We start from the raw sequence: 19,899 nt of genomic DNA, 5'->3' as shown, positions 1-19,899 counted from the left end.
TCGTTGGTGGTAGTCGTGGTGGTGCGACTGAAAAATGTAGTTAATACGAAAACACAATATATAAATACTGATTTATTTATTTACTTATTAAATTTACACGATGAGAAATTAACAGAGGGCAGTCCTGAGCAACAATGTGCCCAGTTAACAAAATTTCAAACAATGATTAATAAAGTTATACTTAGTAGTGCCTAACCGAAAACTTAAAACAATTGAACTAAAACAACAAGGAGGAAAAATTTAGATAGGGTGGTATAAGATCATTTTAAAAAAAAATTACATACCATAATTCATGTTGTTTGTAGAATCCAATAAAGGTTATATCTCCCCGTTTCCGCCTCCCCCCAACCTATATTTCTCCTGTCCTTAAATGTTCTTATTTTTATGCAATCCATTCAAAATAGATATCAAAGATAAGAATGAAGCTTGGGAAACATCTGTATGAATACCAACCCCCCATCTTGCAACTTTTTTATCAACCAAGACTTCAATATAAGTGGCGGCGCGTGCCTTTGAGTCTTCACCAAGAGAATGTTCGTGATAATGTTTCACATCAATATCGATATTCAAATATTTGGCAATGGCATTATTAAAGGCAGACAATTGACCATTACCTTCACCTTTAATGGAGACAACTTTACCGTTAACTTCAATATCAGCTTGAATTTCCTTGATCCCTTTACTTGGTGTAGATATCGAGTAATCTACCAATTTAAAGTATTGTTCTGGTGCATCATCATCGTAATCAATGAAATATTCTTGTTTGAATAATTCACATAATTCTTCATTGGTTAATTCTTGACCTTTAACTTCAGCACGTGCTTGAACCACTTTAGAGAAGGCAATTTGTAAGCCACGAGGCAAGTCTAATTCCAAATTCCTTAAAATCACCCAAGCGGAACCACCTTTACCAGATTGAGAATTCACTCTAATAATAGCCTCGTATGTTCTTCCAATATCTTCTGGGTCCAATGGTAAATAAGGTAATTGCCAATGAACTTCTTTGCCCCCAGCTTTTTCTTTTTTCTTTTCGTGAGCCAGGAACCCCTTTTTGATGGCATCTTGATGGGATCCACTAAAGGCACAAACAACAAGAGACCCTCCATATGGAGCTCTTGCATGAACAGGAATCTTATTGCATTTTTCAACTATATCAATGACCGAATTCAAATCAGAAAAGTCTAATTTTGGTGACACCCCCTGGGTATATAAGTTTAATGCCAATGTGACTAGATCAACATTACCGGTTCTTTCACCATTTCCGAAAAGACAACCTTCAACTCTGTCAGCGCCAGCTAGTTGACCTAATTCTGCTGCAGCAACACTACATCCTCTATCATTGTGAGGATGTAATGAAATGCAAACCTTTTCACGTTCAGTGATATGAGTGGCAAAATATTCAATTTGATCAGCATATATATTAGGAGTAGCCATTTCAACCGTTGCTGGCAAATTAAATATGATTGGTTTATCTTCTGATGGTCCCCAAGCTTCTTTGACTGCTTCACATACTTCAACAGCATAATCCAAATCGGTGTCAGAAAACGTTTCTGGAGAAAATTCGAAATCCCAATCTGTACCGGCAGTTGAAGGATCATCTTTAGTTAATTGTCTCACCAATTTGGTACATTTCACAGCTAAGGCTTTGGATTCTTCTTTCGAAAGTCCAAACACAACATTTCTAAAACAATCAGAAGTGGCAAGATATATGTGGACAGTTGCTTTTTTAGCTCCTTTCAAGGATTCCACAGTTCTACCAATCAATTCAGGACGACAAGGAGAAAGAACTTGGATAGAAACATCTTCAGGTGCAGTTTCAACCGCAAATCTAGTGAAATCAAAATCGATTTGTGAGGCCGAGGGGAAGGCAACTTCGATTTCTTTGAATCCTATATCAACCAATTTTTTAAAATATTCTCTTTTTTCAGCAATCGACATCGGATCAGGCAATGATTGGTTACCATCTCTCAAATCAGTGGATAACCATCTTGGTGGTTTATCCAAGCTTCTTGATGGCCATTGACGATTTGGCAAATTGACGTTTGGAAATTTCTTATATTTCACTGAAGGATCTTTCAACATAGGCATGATGAACAGTTAAGTGTAGACGATTAGATATACAAACCAAAATTAAAAAAAAAAAAAGGCAAAAAGAATATTTATAAAACCTGGTCACTTTTTTTTTTTTCAAATATATATTATACAGATTTATAAATCAAGCAAATCTATTTGATGATGAGTCAGGAGTTTTGAAATTTTCTTTTTCTTCGATTTGGTAGTGCATTCGGTACTATCCAAACTATGGCAAAGGGGAGGTGGAGGAGTACTTTGAAAAATTTTTATCCCCACACACAATCGAATAAGTTGCTGATTACGTAAACACAAAGAAAAGAAAACCAATTTTGTATGTGAAAATCGGCTTAGGATGAACTTCTTGTGTCCCTCCGCTCCGGTTCAGGCAACCATCATCTGTTACAATTTTATATTTCCCTTTGTCTAAGATAATTATTTTAGCTTACCAGGTGATCAACCGAAATCAATTATTTTAACTTTGAATTGTTAATGAAGTTGTTTCCTACTCGGTTATTGACGGTTAATTTTAACTGTGTCATATTTTTGGTAAGGAATTTGTCTAACCTCTTTATAGTTGTTCTCTTAGTAGAATATCGATAACAATAAGTGGGCATGATGGAGTTACAAAGTAAAGTCAGGCGACTGGCTGAAAATACATATTACTTGTTTGATGGTACCGAAAAGGTGGTTTTTAGGGCCAACGTATTTTTTGGTGGATATATTTTGCAAAATTCTTCCAAAAAAAACTTCCGCTTAGTAAACCTTGTTGCGAATCAAATGATTGATGTAAACTATTATTAAAATGAACTATGCCATTGGCCATAATTGGTCACTTTAGCTAATGTTCCAGTACTAGACAAGTTAGAGTCCAAGAGCTTTTCGGATCCCACAAGAGACTTCCAGAACCAAGGTATATTCTACAATCATCAGCACTTTACCATTACGGCACATCTTTCAACATATGCAACACTTTATATATGAATGACTTTTTATATTAAAAACGGGAAGGTGAAAAAAACAAAAATATTAAACTAAGAGTCAAAAAGAACAATCAAAGTATAAAGGATTAAAATATAAAACATAAAAATAACAAGAAAATGGTGAATGGAAACCAAGTTTTCCTTAATGGGTTGGTGCTTGCTTTCATCTTTCTTTATTCAACAGAATATATCCCATTGAAAATGTTATGTCTAAATCAACTGCACAGTCAAATTGTCTTTATTAAACTTCATGAGTTGCGATTGTAGCAGTTGAAAACAAAACAAAAGACAATACTATTACCGTGCTTCCTTAGATAACCACAATCAAGGACATAAGAATAAAGCCACAAAACTCAATTTCTTGTACCAAAGTATGCACCCAAAATGACAGCTAAAATGATAACGATAATAAGACAAATGAAAAAACACCATAATTTCTTCTTTCTGGCAGATTTGGCACTTTTCACTGCCTTATTGGTATGACCGACCCCTTGTTCAATGTCGTGTTGAGCAGCTCCGACTTGTTCCTCAATTTGTTGGATTGGTTGATCTTGTTCAATAACTAATTCTTCCATATCATGGAATAATTGGGTCAATTCAGCCATTGTTTTTTCTAATTTCAATAATTCACGATGTCTAACTTGGACTTCGTTTAATACTGAACGGGCTTCACCTCTTCTATTCGATTGCATTAATGCTTGTTGAAAGTATTGTTGAGAGCCATCTTCTACTACTGCTTTGATTTCTTCATCAGTAGCATCTGGCTTTATTATTTGATATTGTCTGGCAGCTTGCTCTTTAGTACTTTCTTTGTTTCTGGCTTCAACCAATCTATAATCTTGAATTAAATCTAAAAATCTCTTTCTACAAGTTTCAGCTTGATCAACTTTGGTTTGGTCTCTGGAATGAACGGCTTGAGTTTGCACATTTTTGATTCTATTTTTCAAGTCTAATTGCAAAGACTGGGCTTCATTGACCAAATTTTCAATTTGTTTTGAGTCATATTCAGTATCTTCATCATTCAAATCCAACCCATGTAAAAAGTTTTTCTGTTTGTTGTCAATAAGATTGATTATATTGGAATAATTATCTAATTGTGAATTTATGTCTTGGATCTCATTCATAAATTGAACAAAGTCATCTTCATTAGATGAAGAATATTGTTTATTAGGATAACTGTTCAACTCATATGAGTTGTTTTGTTGATAACCATTATGGGAATTCTGATACGGGTTGCTCATGTTTTCTGGTTAAACAAATGTCAAATTAGATGGATGTGAATGGGGAAAAAAAAAAAAAAATCAAAAACCAAACTGAGTAGGTGTATCTTCTGGGATGAGTTTATTAAGACAGATATATATATATATATATTGTAACCAAACGTCTATTCTGTCAAGTAATTTTATATATCTACGTTTGTGTGTAGGGTTGGAGAAAAAAAATAATAAAAAAAAAAAAGCCAACAGCATTTCAGGTCGTCTGTTTTTCCTTGAATAATTTTTTTTTGTCACACACACACACACACACATTTCATACTAAGACACGCTTCAACATTCTCGAAATTGTTTGTTCGTGTTCATTCTTAGATTGTTTGTTGACACTAAAAAATGCTGAAGTTGACCTAGTATACTAAAAAAAGAATTGCCCGAAAATTTTTCGTAATGATTGAGCGATACCTGATTTGGCCCTCCAATCAAACTCAAAAGGTATTCAGTATAATTATTATCAATAGATCGTACAGGTGTGGTGAAAGGAACGACGACTTACAGTTCATCTGTGGGAAACAAAGGTAAATAATCTTATTTGCCTTCCGCCGCCCACCGCCCACCGCCCCCTGATCTGGACCGGCAAGATTCTGTAAAAGAGTAATGACCAGTGTCTTGTGTCGTACAAAACAAAACTCAATGTATTATATCAAACCAGGCTGAGTCCATTTGTAAATTAAACAAGTAAATTGGGGACCAAAAAAAAAAAAGAGAAAACAAAGAAGTGGTTACATAGAGTCTTTAAAATAGCATATTGAAGACTATTTGTCATTTTTATTGATTGACCTTACAGTTTGTTTTCATATCAAACGGGTCCCCATAACATGGTAATATCCCACTTTTTCTTTCGCACCTGTAGAGAATCAAACATTATCTCTGAGCTACTAGTATTTTTTTTTTTATCTTGAATTGAACACCCACAAATCTTTATTATCAAAACTCAACAGAACAAGGTTGAAATGATCCCGGCTTTAGATTCACTCACACCTTCTAAACATCAAGCTGCTGGTCATGATGGCTGCCTTGCTACTGATTCATTGTTCATCAAATTAACTGCTCAGCAAGAAATTGATTTCTATACCAAAGTTCAACTGTACGACCAAGATGTTGAAGATGCCTCATTAGGGTCCCAGTTGTCTCATTGGATGCCTACATTTATGGGGACATTAACCCAAGGAGATATATCAAAAAATCAAACAACAGGTCCGGATCAACTGGCATCAGATAAACAATACATTGTGCTACTGAATTCGTACCATGGCTTTACTCACCCTAGTATATTGGACATCAAGTTGGGCGCCAAATTGACCGATGATGAGGTTACTGCTCCAGAGAAGATTGCTAGGTTACAAAAAGTCAGTGATGCGACTACTAGTGGGAGTTTAAATTTTAGAATTTGTGGTATGAAAGTCTACAACGGGACATCAGATGCTAAACCAGCTAATGAACTATACGAGAATATGAATGACTCGTCTGTGTCTGTCAATATAAATGATATCGATAACCATAAATATCTTGAATTTAATAAATTCTATGGCAGGTCCTTAACTAAGGCTAATGTGAAGGAGGGATTGGAATTATATTTTAATAATCACTTACCCAAACCAATCGTTAAAAGATTATTAACTGTGTTTTATAAACGTCTTCAGTTATTATATAACTGTTTATTGGACTATGAGGTGAGAATATTTTCTGGGTCGTTATTGTTCATCTATGAATCTGATTTAACGAAATGGGAAAATGTTACTGACGACAATTATGATATGTACAACCCACTAGTAAGAGAAATGGCAGAAGAAGAAGAAGAAGAAGAAGAAGAAGAAGAAGAAGAAGAAGAAGAAGAAGAAGAAGAAGAAGAAGAAGACGAACACGAACACGAAGAAACAAAGGAAGACAATACAAAACGACAAAAGACACAACCGTTTACTCCATTAAGTTCGTTGAATCTCATTGATTTTGCTCATGCCAAATTTGTTGAAGGTCAAGGGTACGACGAGAATATTGTTCAAGGAGTTGAGAATTTGATTGACATATTCAAAACTTTGCTTGAAAAATACGACTAGAATAGAAGAATATAGAAGTATTTATAAGTTTAACAATTATTTATATATGTATAAACAACATACTTGTGATAAATTTACAACAATTTAGTAATCTTACCAATGGCAATGGTTGTACCTTGATCTCTCAAAGTAAATCTACCCAATTGTGGGTAGTCCTTGTAAGTTTCTGCACAAACAAGCTCACCGACTTCTAAAATAGCAATAATCTTCATACCTTTTTTGGCAAATGCTGGTGGTTTCTTGGATTTTCTATTGGTACCTTTTTCTAATTTATGTTTCAACTCAACAAATTTAACTTCTTCAATAGCAGTATGCAAATGCATAACACAAGAGAACCCGTTGGATAAAATAGATTTCAACTCCACAATAGCAATTTGGGCTTCGAATTTTGTGACAGTTTTAACCGGGTTTTTAGGTGAAGTCAACACATAACCAGGCTGTAAATCTTCTTCTTCAATACCCTTGATCTTCAATCTGACTTGTTCACCACTAAAAGCAGTATCACATTCTTGTTCAGTTTCGTTGAAAATGGTCAAAACTTCAATTGGAGTCTTGTTAGGCATCATAATCAAATTAGTACCCTTCTTAACATGCCCAGATTCAATCTTACCTTCAACAATTGTACCCAAATCCTTCATTTTACCACTGACTGGCATCATGAATGGGCCATTAATTTTACGGTTCATGGTATCCATATTATCCAAGTATTCCAATAAGGAAGGTCCGTCATACCATGGACAATCCTTTGGATCGACTCTATCTTTCAACCCAGCACCAGTGTAACCAGATACTGGCATGTAGACAATATCGTCTTTGGCATATCCAATACCTTTTAAGAATGCACCCAACTTGGTGGTACATTCTTGGTATCTTTCCTTAGACCAACCAACAGTGGAATCATCCATCTTGTTGACAACAACAATGATTTTGTTGACTCCTTGAGTTTTGGCCAATAATGCATGTTCTCTGGTTTGACCACCTTTTTCAAACCCAGTTTCATATTCCCCTTTTCTTGCAGAAATAACCAAAATACCAACATCAGCTTGAGATGCACCACCAATCATTTCTGACACGTACATTTTGTGTCCTGGTGCATCCAAAATGGTGTATCTTCTTTTGTCGGTTTCAAAATAGGCTTTACCAACTTCAATGGTTTTACCATCGTTTCTTTCTTCTTTGTTGGTGTCCATAACCCAGGACAAGTACCAACCTTGTCTACCTGCATCTTTGGCTTCTCTTTCGTATTTCTCAACAGTACGTTTATCAACAGATCCTGTCAAGTATAAAATGTTACCGCCCATAGTAGATTTACCAGCATCAACATGACCCATGAATATAATAGATACATGATCTTTACCACCAAACATATCTTTAACAACTTCTTCGTCTACTTCATCTTCTTGTTCTTTGGCAAGAGCATCTGCAGTTGCCACCGAAGCAGAATTTGAAACTGGAGTTGACTCCTTTTTAGAAGCAGTAGGAGTGGATTCCTTTGTAGCAACAGGAGTTGGAGTAGCTTCTTTCTTAGTTTCAGCTGGTGTAGGAATTTCCTTTTTGGTTTCAGTAGCAGCTGGTTTAGCAGCTTCTTTCTCATCCTTCTTTTCCTCTTGAGGGGCAGAAGCAGAAGCAGCTGGTGCTGGTGCTGGTGAAGACTCTTTAGATTGTGGTTTGGCAGTGGTATCCACTTTCTTTGTAGCATTTGCTAATTTAATACCTGAAGATCCTGCCAATTTAAGGGTTTTTTTTACAGCAGGTTTATTCAAAGAAGCTTGTTGTTCAGTTTTTTGTTTTTGAAAATCAGCCAACGACATACCCTGAGATTGTTGTTGTTGAGGTTGCGAATTGTATTGCTGATACCCGCCGTATTGCTGATTCTGATTATATCCTTGATATTGTTGATAGCCACCACGGTTGTTGTAGTTTTGTTGGTATCCACCTCTGTTGTTGTAGCCTTGTTGGTATCCACCTCTATTATTATAGTTTTGTTGATAACCTCCCTGGTATTGATTATATCCACCATATTGCTGTTGCTGCTGCTGTTGTTGTTGTTGAGGCTGGAACTGTTGGAACTGCTGGTATCCACCTTGTGGAACAAAAGATTGAGCAGCATTTGGATTATAATAGTTTTGCTGAGGTTGTTGCTGTTGCTGTTGCTGTTGCTGTTGTTTGGATTGATCTCCATTCAATGACGCATTGGCCATAGCACCAGACAATTGATCCTGAGTATTTTGTGGGTCAGACATGACTGTAGTTTCTCTTTCCCTTTAGCAAACTAAATACTTTCTCCTGGAGTTATAACTAGTATAAATAAGCTACAAAAAAGTGAGTGCAAAAAAATAAAAGGAATCAATTATATTGAAACTTGTTAGCTTTTTTTTTTTATTAGAAGACCTCATTCCAAGCAATGAAAAGATTTTTCAAAAAAGAAAAAAAAAAAAAAAAATTTGTATTGATGAACTAATTACAATGAGTGCACGTGACCAAATGTGTACCTGAGGGGTTTCATTTGGTTATACCCCTTCACACACTAGGTTATAAACTTGTGTTTATATTAGAAATTAAGAAAGAAACATATTCTCAATGGTAATTAATGATGAAAGACAAAGTACAGGTTTAACTTTGGGTCATGTTGATCTTTCTGTTGTTTGAGGGTGAGGCTCAACGTCGACGAATTTCTCGGACAGATTTCTCTCGCCCACTCACCCCACCATTTTTTTTTTTTGTTGTTATCTATAGTACTTTTACGGCTTTGTATTCCCATCCTTTCCTCTAGTTTTATAGAATATCGACGACACTATACAAATATTTACAAATATATTCAATCCAAACCATTCTATTTGTATAAGATGCCTTTGTTTAGTGACCATGCATATACTTCGATCACCATAAAAATCAACCAATTAGCTGATCCCAAGAGAAATGATGAAATCGATGATTCCATAGAATTGTATTTGTCGGATTTAATTGAGTTGATAAAAATTCAATCCAATTCAGGTGCTGTCGAAGCAGCACGAGCAATTCGAAAAAAAATCAAATATGGTGATAGCAGGGCAGAACAATTGAGAGCATTGCAGATCTTAGAGTTGTTGGTTTTAAATGGCGGGCCGTCAATTGGACCAATTATTGCTCGTGATGATAAATTGTTGGATGTGTTGAAGGGAATCATTAATGGAACAGCAAGAACAGGAGCCGGTGTTGAATATGATCGTAAAGTTCAAAAAAGAGTGGTGGCTATGGCTATTGGTTGGAAAACCGAATTGGATGGACTCAATGGTTATAAGTACATGCAATCTTTGTATAAGGCAATCCCAAGACGAAAACGTGTTTCTTCCAGTCATCTGGGATACCGGAATGGAGATGAATATGATAACGATAGTGACGAAAACTCAGAGGATATATTAGATCCGTATGCTGATGACGCTCAACTCGACACGCATTCAAGTAACAGAAATGTTTCATCGCCACGTACTCCGAGATCACCACCTCCACCAAGACCATCTACTAAGTCACCATATACATCCAGTAAAAAAAATGATGACAAAAACAAAAAGAAGAAAAAGAAAAAGAAGAAAAAGAGAGGACTTGTTTATGCCGATGAAGAATTTGAGATTCCCCAAATTAATTACAAAATCGAAGCCCCCAAGATTAGAGAGTTGATAGCAAATTGTTACACCCATACAACAGCCTTGAATAATTTGCTATTACAATTACCTGTAGACGAGTCACCTTTGGACAACGATAAAACTTTGGAAGAATTTGCCAAGTGTAAGAAGATTAGAAGAAAGGTTTTAAGTTACTTACAATATGTTGGAGCTGGTTCACCAGAGGCCAAGTCATCAGAGGTTGCTGCATTGGATGAGGAGTTTTTGGGTAGTTTGATTGGAGCAAATGAACAGTTGGTAGAGGCGTTTAAAAGATTTGATTTTAGAGCTGGTTATTCCAAAGATAACCCGGCTCCAAATTATGACGATGAAAGCGATAGTGATGAAAGTTATTATACTTCAGAGGAGTCGGAGGAAGAGCTCGATGATGTACAGGAACAGGATGAAAATCTGATTTCTGCCAGGTTACAAAATGCCACATTACAATCAAAACTGTCACCACCACCAAGACCCTCCAAACCTTCGAATTTACAAAGCTCATTTCAACCAAGACCTAAACTTGACAAAGTTGAAACCAGTGAATCAATTGAAGGCAATCCTTTTGGTGATAGAAACGCTGTAACGAAATCATTATATGATTGAACAATTGGTCTGTATACTTTTTATTATTACGTTTTTCTCTTTAATTCTATAATTTTTCTATCAGGAACTCCACTAATACTGTAATATGCTGCACCGACAAATACAATAGTTGAACCAACTATCCCCAACGTAGACATGGTGTTACCATAGAATATCACACTAAGGATTAAACTAAGAAACTTTCTCACCAATAATACAACAGTAACTGTCAACGCACTGGTTTCCCCAGCTAGCATGTTCACTCCCTTTGTACATATAAACTGTGTCAAGACATTTACAACCAAACGTAATAATTGTCCGGGAACCCTAAATGCACCTAGTGTGACTTTTTCGCTCCGCAAAACAACACTAAACTCTCTACAGATGGTCGGAGACACAAATGCAAACAAGGGTAATGCCAAAAAGTGATTGTAAAATAAACTTTCATGCCACTGGTTCCCGTATTGTTTATAAATCAATTCACTATACAATCCCATAAATGCTGAAATTACACTTGCGATTGTCAATATCAATATACCGGTTAAAAAGTTAATATTGATTTCAACAAGTAAGGACTTTTCTTCTGGAAACGTTGCCATAATTGTGCCCAAAGTCATGAACATTGAAGACATTATCTGGTGCTTATTGTATCTTTTATTGCCAAAAAAATACCCAACCAACATGGTGACCACTGTCCCACTAGATCGGAATATAATATGCATTGGGACTGTTATGTCAAACTGCCACACCAAGTTATTTAAAAGTGAAGTTAAAAAATAAAGCATGACGGGGAGAATCCATCTTGACACAGGAACGGTTGGCCTAATAAACCCTTTGGTGCTAATAGGAATGGAAAGCATTGATGTTATCAAGAATTGACTAAATGTCACAAGAGTTCCTAGCGAGTATTCCAGTTTATTATTGTATAACAAATCCTCTAATACAAATACATTGCTGCAGCAGCCACCGAAAACTTGTAATAAGATATTTAACCATCCCGAGATTGAAATGTAAGTGAGTGCTCTCATCGCAATAAGTTGAGGGTAAGTTTCTTCCTGTTCTTTATTCACCAAAGATAAACTTACTTCAAAAAGACCAGGAGTAGAGTAGGTTAAACAACTCACTGTTTGATGAGGTGGTTAATTACCCTTGGGTTCTTCACGAGTGGATAAATGCTCCTGTAAAAAAAAAAAAAAAAGAAAACGAAAACAATACCATACAATACAATTCAACCCTGAAAAATCGAGGAGAATAAATCCGTTTTTTAAAACTCCCTAACAACGTACCCACTTTTTTTTTTTTTTTTTTTTTCGTCTTTTCGTTTGTCTCTGGGGACATTTTGTAACACGATATTATACATATAAACAACAAAATCAGAAAACATTACACCCCCATATAAGTGAATAATCAAATTATAAATACAATTATTGATGGCTGAAAGAAGTCTAAGTAATTACACTCGTGATACATCGGCGCATCACTCCTCGAAAAGGTCATCCAAGTATAAAGAGTACCAACCAAAATTTACCCCAGCTATTCCTCTACCATCGTCAGAATGTTTCCAATTAGACTATATATTAAATAATGTCTTAGCCAAAGAAAGCGAACAAGTAAGCTCGGACCTATTACAGGTTGCTTTGAATTTTCAAAATGATTTACGTAAGGAGATCAAGTATAAATTACTGATTGAACAGAGAATTCAATTTAAAAACATTGAAATTGCCAAAACTGCCAGTGGGTTGAATAAAACCATTTTGGAAAGGAAAAAAAAGCTACATAAATGCATACTGAATTCGAAAAATGACCACATTGATTCCAATATGATTGATTCTGAAGTCAATCAATTACTAAAAACCACCAGTGAAACAAGTCATAAGGTGAAAAGTTTGATAAGTAGGTTGACTGATTTGGATAGGAAATTGCGTGGGGAAAACAAAGATACTTTGGTTACGACGAAGAAAGAAATTTATCCCAACTTGTATCGATTAATGAATAAACAGGAAATACAGGAAGATGAAGATATTGAAACACACAATGTGACAGCACCTTATGAAAGCTATTTTGACTCGAATCACGTTTCCACCAGCAAAAGTAGCAATACCATACAGGATTCACAAAGTGCGATTAATCCAACTGCTGAAGTAGATACTTCTGATATAGTTATCGCACAAGAACTACATCCAGAAACAACGCCCGTGACAAGCTCACTGGTTTTATTGAACTCGTTGCATTCAATTTCGAATTTGAACCAGGAAGAAACTGAAAAGGAAAATGGATTTAGAGATATCAATAACGAGGAATATCTTGATCCAGTACAGTTTGAATTGTTTATGAAGTCAAGTATAGCAAAGTATCGAAAGTCACAAAACAAGAAACATCTTGATCCGTTCAAAAACATTGCTACGAGTGAAACCAATCTGCAGACCAAAAGTCAAGCATCCAACCCGTTAACATTATTATACTCACAGCTTATATCCAATCCCAAGTACATTGACTCCCAGAGAAATGGACAGTATCCGTTTTCTAATATTGTAACGATTAAATCATCTGCTACTACTAAACTGACTGAACTGATTTCCCATCACAAGAAATTGCGTATCAATGGGGCACCTATCACTTCAGAGAGTCTACGAAAAAATAGAGAGAAATGCAAATGTTCCGTAGCAGATGAGGAGACTTCAAACGTAACACTTGAGGATGCATTATTGGAGCAGTTGAACATCAGTGATCATGACTTGGATGGTGATGAGGTTTGGAATAGTTCAGAATTAAACTCTGAGGAAGACGACTGCAGTGAGGAAAACACTGTGGATGAGCTACTTTCATCTGAATCATCCGATCTGGATTCGTCATCGATAGATGAACACTCTCCAATTAATTCAACCAACCAATACTATAACAACTTCAAATCAGATTTGAAACAGAAGAAAAGGGAAAAACTATCTAAACGGAAAGTTACTGCCACAGCACATAGCAAAAGAAAGAATAGGCGGTCTATATCGTTAGATACAAGGGAGTTGTCTCCTACTCCAAAACACGTACCGTCACATCGAATTTTGAAACCGAAAAGGTCGATTTTGAAGTCTAATTCCAATAATACTCAAAGATTCTCAAAGGAAAACTCACCGTTCCGAAAAGCTGGCTTTGTTACCGATCAATTGGATGATATACTATCTGAAGAAGTGAGCGCCTTATCAGAAGTAAATAATGCATATGGCTCGAAAACAGATAACAAGACAACCAATTTCACTGTCCAGGGAACAATTATTCCTATCAAGATCGATAAACCTAGTGATGAAGACAATGAGGAGGATACCTCAAGAGAAGGGATCAAACACATGAATTCCTTATCACTTCTCAGGAATTATGTGCTGTGATGGTTTTTAGTGTTTTTATTCAAAAAAAGGTTTAGTGGTCATATTGCACAATTATATGAGTAGTAGTTCTAATTATACATTACATAAATATACATTCTATTAACGCCTTGAGTGTATGTACTTCTTTTCAAAATAGCCAAACGTAGAAAAACCATAGGAATACAATCAAAAATACAATCCCCCACATTTTCCAAGTTATACCTGCTCTCTGGCTCATAACTATCATTTTATTATATGTATTCTTTAGGGTAATTTTCCCTTTTTCAAACCCATTAGTTATATCATCATTTAATTTAATCAGTTTATTGATTTCCACTCCCATTTTCTCCCCTAAAGTTTTCAACATGGCAACTTTTTGACCCATAGTATCCATTTCTTCATTATTCTGCAGTTCCAACGAATTTAATAATGATTCGTTATATTTGGCTTGATTGTTATTCGGCGATGGGTCGTACGGTGATGCTGTTCGCAGTGGTGGAGTTCTTGATGGTGTACGTATTCCAACTGATGGACTGCTAAATAATTGTGTTCTTAAATCACGTTGATGGGCGCCGCCTGCAGCTGAATATCTAAAACTCATAATGCAAAATTTATAAAGATTCTGTATTAATTGAAACTTTCTATTGAACTAGAATGTTTTAAACAGATTGAATAGCCTGAAACTGATAAAAGATGGAAAAAAAAAAAATGGGTGTGTTTGGGATTTGTTGTGCTGTTCAAATTCTGTATTTCTGTTTGTTTATTTCTTTTTTTTTTTTCTCTCTATGCGTGAGTGATCATTGGAAATAAAACGCCAACAAGATTTGTTTGTTGTTGGGGGGGGGGACGAGAAGAGAAACCGACGGAGTGTGCAACCAAGTCCAAAGTGGGCCGGTTTTTTTTTTTTTTTTTTTCTCTGCTAGTCTTGTATATCGGTTTGCCCTCTTATATTCCATTGTGTCATTACTAATATTATTCTTTACTCACATGTCGTCATCAGAATTATTACAGGAAGTTCCCAAATCCATAGAACATATCAAACACATTGTTTTGATTTTATCCGGTAAAGGAGGCGTTGGGAAATCTTCAGTTACAACACAAGTTGCCTTAACATTAGTCAACAAGGGATTCAATGTGGGAGTTTTAGACATTGATCTTACTGGACCATCATTACCGAGAATGTTTGGAGTTGAAAGTAAACAAGTGCATCAATCAACACGAGGATGGGTGCCTGTTTCCGTATATAACAATAATAATGATAACCAAGGAACAGATTCTAAACGTGGGAATCTTTCATTAATGTCATTAGGGTTTTTGTTGGGAGATAGAGGTAATTCAGTGGTATGGAGAGGTCCTAAAAAAACAGCCATGATCAAACAGTTTTTGAAAGATGTAGTGTGGGGCAGTACTGAAACCCCGTTGGATTATTTGCTTATAGATACTCCACCAGGCACTTCAGATGAACATATTGCTATTGCCGAAGAGTTGCGATGGGCTAATCCTATTGATGGTGCAATTATAGTGACTACACCACAACAAGTTGCCACTGCTGATGTCCGTAAAGAGATCAACTTTTGTAAAAAAGTCAACTTTCAAATATTGGGTATAGTAGAGAATATGTCTGGGTTTATATGTCCACATTGTTCTGAGTGTACCAATATTTTTTCAAGTGGAGGTGGTAAGACTTTGAGTGAACAGTTAAACTTGTCATATTTAGGCAACATTCCTATTGATCCTCAATTTGTTGAATTAGTGGAGTTGCAGAATGAACAAGAAAACAAAAAGTTGATTGAATTGTATGATAACTGTGAATTGAAACCTATACTAAATGGGATTGTTGACAAAATACTAGATAAGAATCTACCATCTAGAATATAAATGAAACAAAAGAGAAAAGAGTAAATCAATTATCAATATATCTTGCAAATATAGACTATATACCATTTGCCTTTTTCCATTTAATTATTCTTCTTTTCAAATCACCGGCAGATTGTTGATAGATGTTTAATTTTTTATCCCATTTCATTTTATCGTAGTCGTCACCATATTTTTCATACAAGCTTTTAATCCAATCGTTTTCTCTCTCTGATTGATGTCTTTCCTTTTTAATTTTACTATTTTTTTCAGCGTATTCTTCTAACTGCTTGATAACTGTTGGATTTTCAATTTCTTCTTCTGATTCTTCATTGTCATCAACTTTCATGGTCCCGTAAATAACCTTTATCACCTCATTTGTCTCAGGGTCTCTTATCAATCTTGCTTCACCTTCTGGAATACGTGAAGGATCGTCCAAATTCTCAATTTCTGATACACTAGGAACATGTGTCAGCTGATCCTTCTTCTTTTTCTTCTCTCGATTAGCTTGTACTTCGGATAAGCTTACAACTTTTTGTTCATCGCCACCAGCAGATCTTCCTAATTTTGCTCTAAGACCTAATTTCTTATAATTCTGTTTCAAAGTTAATGATTTATCCCAATTTGCTTCGATTATGGGGTTGGAATGTATGTTGATATTACGTTGTTTATCTTTGGTTCTTCTGGTGTTTTTCTTCACCGAAGAACGAGCCATCTTTCTCTTTCTAACTGATGTCATGTTTGAAATTTAGTTATTACTGTTGTTCTGCTTGTGTATGAGCTTGGTGTGGTTTGTTAGGATTTAAGGAATTAATACCCAAAAAAAAAAAAATGATGAAATAAAAAAATGAGATGAGGCAGAAGACAGAAAAAAAAAAAAAAAAAAAAAAAAGAAAAAAGAAAAACATGGTCCTAAAATCACACTCCAAGAGTATCTCTAACAATATAGGTTGATTATTTTAATATTGAAAGACTTTTCGATGTGATAGTCCACCTATGAACCGGTTGATATCAATAAATCTTTGGGAATCGACCACTTTTTGCAATTTCTTTAGAATCAGACGAAGTTTAACGTTGGTTTTTTTTTCCGTAACTAATCACACAAATTAAAAAAATATTTGCAATTAATACACCATATTTGATGTCTATAGAACTATTAAACACCAGAAGAGGGAAATCAATAAATAAGAAATAATTTTAACCCACATATATCATTATATCTCTAAATGCTTTATTTTATTGTTAATTTAATATCCAGGAAAGTTTTCTTTATTAGCTTTCATATATCTTTTTATTATTTTGGGCTCAGTTTTCCTTAAATAATCGAGTGGTTGCCAACATTTCACACCATCTTCTAATAAAACAAAAAAAAAAAATCCCCTTCTGATGCTCTCCATTTGTGATTCAATATACTGATCACTTTGTAATCGGCCATTAGAAGTTTCGGTTGAATAAACTAAGTTGGAAGAATGTATAAATAGGGGTGATAATTTGAGTTGCAAAAAAATAGTATAAGCAGCAAACAGTGATTTCACTCAAAAGTTATTGAACAATGCCAATTGAAACAACAGCCTTGGTGAATTTGAAATAAATTATAAGAAACAGAACTCTTTACCCTTAGCAATTCTAATATTAGTAATAGAAAAATTTTCAAATTCTTGTTCGGGAATCACCTTGTTGATAAATATTGTGAAATAAAGAAGAAAAAAAAAAAGGGTCTTCCAAACGGGCTAAAAAAACCCTTAAAAGTTCTTTATCCTTTTTCCTTTCAAAATCTCCCATTCTTTCCCTATTTTTCCCATGTGTGATTGAACTATATCACAACAGTACCTTTTTACAGGTATCAATGTTACAATTGAAAACACAAAATTAAGATTCATTACAAAGAGATATTCATATGTATCATCATATACCTTATAACGCACGAACTGGACAAAGAAAGTGGAAGGTGAAGGAGGGGAATAAAAACAGAAAAACTTATAACAAAAAGACCAAAAAAGGGAAAACTTCAGTTATCGGAATTGCAAGTTAATGTAGAGAGTTAATTCATTTTAGGATTTGATTTGTAAAATGACGATAGAGTAAGGAAAAAGGAGGAATCACCACAAGAAAGGGAAAAATTGGGTCAGGCAATTAACTCTAATTCAAAAAAAAACAAAAAAACAAACAAACAGGAATTGTTGAATGCCCTATAAAGTCCCGATTTGCTTTTTGAGAATATGATTTTGGGTTTTACTTGTCTACTAAATCCTCTGACTCAATTGTATGGATGCCGTTTAAAGTGAAAAATAACAAGCAAAAAGACTATCGGGTCAATCTAGCAACCAATCAACAACCTAAAACAAACCTTGTGCTCTTAACCCAGATCATTACATGTGGCTAGTTTGATGTGACTTAAAAGACAAACTTTGTAACTTTCTTTTTTGGTAGGTTTACGGATCGTAACTATAAGGAGGAGTTAAACTGTCTGTAACGGAGGTGTGAAAATGTGACTGCAGAATTTTCAAAGCAGTACACGGTCAAATGTGGAAGTCATTCACGCCAAAACAAGGGATCCACATTTGAATTTGAAGAAAAAAGGACAAAAACTAATTATATTAGTTTTTATTTGAATGATCTCTTGACAAGTACAAAGTATACTGAACAATAGCGTAAAGAAAATCATAATCGATACGAATTATTAAACTTCATTATCGAATTAAACAATTAAAAATAAAAAGTTAATAGTAGTTGTCGTGACCGCATGTGATTTCATAAACCTAATATCCTGATTACTTGTCTTTGATAATTACTTGTTCAAAAGTTCAAAGATAATGGGGTTTCCTCCATTGTAAAGAGGGGGGAATGAGTCTATAATATTGATAATTGGTTTTGATCAACTCTCTTCGACCCCTAACCAAGATTTAATATCTCTAATCACTATTTTTTAGATATTAGAATTTGAACAATAACAATTGTCACCAAGCTTTACCCAAAACAATTCACAGTCGGTGGCGTTTGGGGAATCTATTCAATTTCCATATAGTTCAGTAAGAAACGAAGAAACCCATGTGTCTAGCAAAGTTCTACTGTCGGTTTTATTACGGTATAGCTACTAATATCAGGCGTAATGTAAAATAAAGCTACGAGTAGACAACAGCACCATTACAAATCTCTTTACCCCTCACAACAAAAACTGCTTCATATATATATGTATATATATATATATATATGCCTACATAGTGGATATCTTTTCCGATAAATCTTCCTTAACTAGTTTCTTCATGCTCGGCATCACCGTCAGCTTGTTCAGAGTCACCATTTCTAGTGTCTCTGGAATTGAAACCACCTCTACCTCTACCTCTACCTCTGAAGCCACCTCTTCCTCTACCTCTGCCTCTGAAACCACCTCTACCTCTACCTCTTCTGAAACCAGGTAAATTAGTTCTCTTGGCAGTGACTCTTAATTCTCTACCTCTAAATTCTTTACCATGTAATTCATCAATGGCTTTTTGTACACTTTCAGTTTGTTCAAATTCAATATAGGCGTATCCCTTAGGTAATCCACTAAACCTATCAAATAAGATGGTGACACGTTCAATTACTCCAACTCCATGGAAAAATTCTTCCAACTGTTCTGGGGTACTTTGATAATCAACATTACCAACATATACTGAACGACCATCAATTTCTTCTTGTTTAGCCAATCTTTCTTGTCTTTCTTCTTCAGTTTCTGGAACTCTAACTTTCTCTTCAGACATTTTTTTATCCTTTCTTTCCTTATTTATATATATGAGATATATGTTATTTTCTTCACTTTTTGTTTTTTTTTTTTTTCAAATTCAACTTGATCTATCTATCAATCTTGATTTCTTTTCCTTTTTTCTTTGGTTCTTCAACTACCTTTAGTTAACCCTATATTACCAGGTGATTTTCTTATTCAGTAACCGATACGATTGGGTGGCTAATTAGGATAGGGGGATACCTCAAAGTATTCAGGTGCTCTGGTATTTTTTTTTTTTTTTTTGGTGAACGAGGAAAATGGAGAGAGAGGGCGAAACGAAAAAACAGAAAAAATCAAATAGGAGGAGGAAACAGAAGAAATT

The 19,899-nt window shown here is 35.0% G+C and overlaps 11 protein-coding genes across 11 annotated transcripts; 4 read left to right on the top strand and 7 right to left on the bottom strand. All coding sequences in view use genetic code 12, as the record gives it.

The window, feature by feature from the left end:
* Positions 1–366: 366 nt before the first annotated feature.
* Positions 367–2,088, bottom strand: CD36_23830 (2-isopropylmalate synthase, putative; the record flags this gene model as incomplete). The annotated part of the gene is made up of 1 exon (XM_002418812.1): positions 367–2,088. The coding sequence occupies one exon, from the start codon at positions 2,086–2,088 to the stop codon at positions 367–369; it is 1,722 nt and encodes a 573-aa protein (XP_002418857.1).
* A 1,318-nt stretch (positions 2,089–3,406) lies between these two features.
* On the bottom strand, positions 3,407–4,294 carry CD36_23820 (protein sso2 homologue, putative; the record flags this gene model as incomplete). Its single annotated transcript, XM_002418811.1, has 1 exon — positions 3,407–4,294. One exon carries the CDS (start codon positions 4,292–4,294, stop codon positions 3,407–3,409), a length of 888 nt encoding a protein of 295 aa, XP_002418856.1.
* A 983-nt stretch (positions 4,295–5,277) lies between these two features.
* CD36_23810 (arginine metabolism regulation protein III, putative) lies at positions 5,278–6,381 on the top strand (the record flags this gene model as incomplete). Its single annotated transcript, XM_002418810.1, has 1 exon — positions 5,278–6,381. The coding sequence occupies one exon, from the start codon at positions 5,278–5,280 to the stop codon at positions 6,379–6,381; it is 1,104 nt and encodes a 367-aa protein (XP_002418855.1).
* A 74-nt stretch (positions 6,382–6,455) lies between these two features.
* CD36_23800 (eukaryotic peptide chain release factor GTP-binding subunit, putative) lies at positions 6,456–8,624 on the bottom strand (the record flags this gene model as incomplete). Its single annotated transcript, XM_002418809.1, has 1 exon — positions 6,456–8,624. One exon carries the CDS (start codon positions 8,622–8,624, stop codon positions 6,456–6,458), a length of 2,169 nt encoding a protein of 722 aa, XP_002418854.1.
* A 603-nt stretch (positions 8,625–9,227) lies between these two features.
* On the top strand, positions 9,228–10,625 carry CD36_23790 (LAS seventeen-binding protein 5 homologue, putative; the record flags this gene model as incomplete). The annotated part of the gene is made up of 1 exon (XM_002418808.1): positions 9,228–10,625. One exon carries the CDS (start codon positions 9,228–9,230, stop codon positions 10,623–10,625), a length of 1,398 nt encoding a protein of 465 aa, XP_002418853.1.
* A 26-nt stretch (positions 10,626–10,651) lies between these two features.
* CD36_23780 (UDP-N-acetylglucosamine transporter, putative) lies at positions 10,652–11,632 on the bottom strand (the record flags this gene model as incomplete). Its single annotated transcript, XM_002418807.1, has 1 exon — positions 10,652–11,632. The coding sequence occupies one exon, from the start codon at positions 11,630–11,632 to the stop codon at positions 10,652–10,654; it is 981 nt and encodes a 326-aa protein (XP_002418852.1).
* Positions 11,633–12,034: 402 nt separating this feature from the next.
* On the top strand, positions 12,035–13,981 carry CD36_23770 (conserved hypothetical protein; the record flags this gene model as incomplete). Its single annotated transcript, XM_002418806.1, has 1 exon — positions 12,035–13,981. The coding sequence occupies one exon, from the start codon at positions 12,035–12,037 to the stop codon at positions 13,979–13,981; it is 1,947 nt and encodes a 648-aa protein (XP_002418851.1).
* A 127-nt stretch (positions 13,982–14,108) lies between these two features.
* Positions 14,109–14,561, bottom strand: CD36_23760 (protein transport protein, putative; the record flags this gene model as incomplete). The annotated part of the gene is made up of 1 exon (XM_002418805.1): positions 14,109–14,561. The coding sequence occupies one exon, from the start codon at positions 14,559–14,561 to the stop codon at positions 14,109–14,111; it is 453 nt and encodes a 150-aa protein (XP_002418850.1).
* Positions 14,562–14,947: 386 nt separating this feature from the next.
* Positions 14,948–15,838, top strand: CD36_23750 (P-loop ATPase, putative; the record flags this gene model as incomplete). The annotated part of the gene is made up of 1 exon (XM_002418804.1): positions 14,948–15,838. The coding sequence occupies one exon, from the start codon at positions 14,948–14,950 to the stop codon at positions 15,836–15,838; it is 891 nt and encodes a 296-aa protein (XP_002418849.1).
* A 55-nt stretch (positions 15,839–15,893) lies between these two features.
* Positions 15,894–16,553, bottom strand: CD36_23740 (nucleolar protein, putative; the record flags this gene model as incomplete). Its single annotated transcript, XM_002418803.1, has 1 exon — positions 15,894–16,553. One exon carries the CDS (start codon positions 16,551–16,553, stop codon positions 15,894–15,896), a length of 660 nt encoding a protein of 219 aa, XP_002418848.1.
* A 2,509-nt stretch (positions 16,554–19,062) lies between these two features.
* Positions 19,063–19,554, bottom strand: CD36_23730 (cytoplasmic RNA-binding protein, putative; the record flags this gene model as incomplete). Its single annotated transcript, XM_002418802.1, has 1 exon — positions 19,063–19,554. One exon carries the CDS (start codon positions 19,552–19,554, stop codon positions 19,063–19,065), a length of 492 nt encoding a protein of 163 aa, XP_002418847.1.
* Between the last annotated feature and the right edge of the window lie 345 nt (positions 19,555–19,899).

The sequence above is a fragment of the Candida dubliniensis genome, chromosome 2 (genome assembly GCF_000026945.1).
Source record: "Candida dubliniensis CD36 chromosome 2, complete sequence".
NCBI classification, from domain to species: Eukaryota; Fungi; Ascomycota; class Pichiomycetes; order Serinales; family Debaryomycetaceae; genus Candida; species Candida dubliniensis.
Note: the sequence above shows the minus strand (reverse complement) of the source record. Positions and strands in the feature narration are given on the sequence as shown.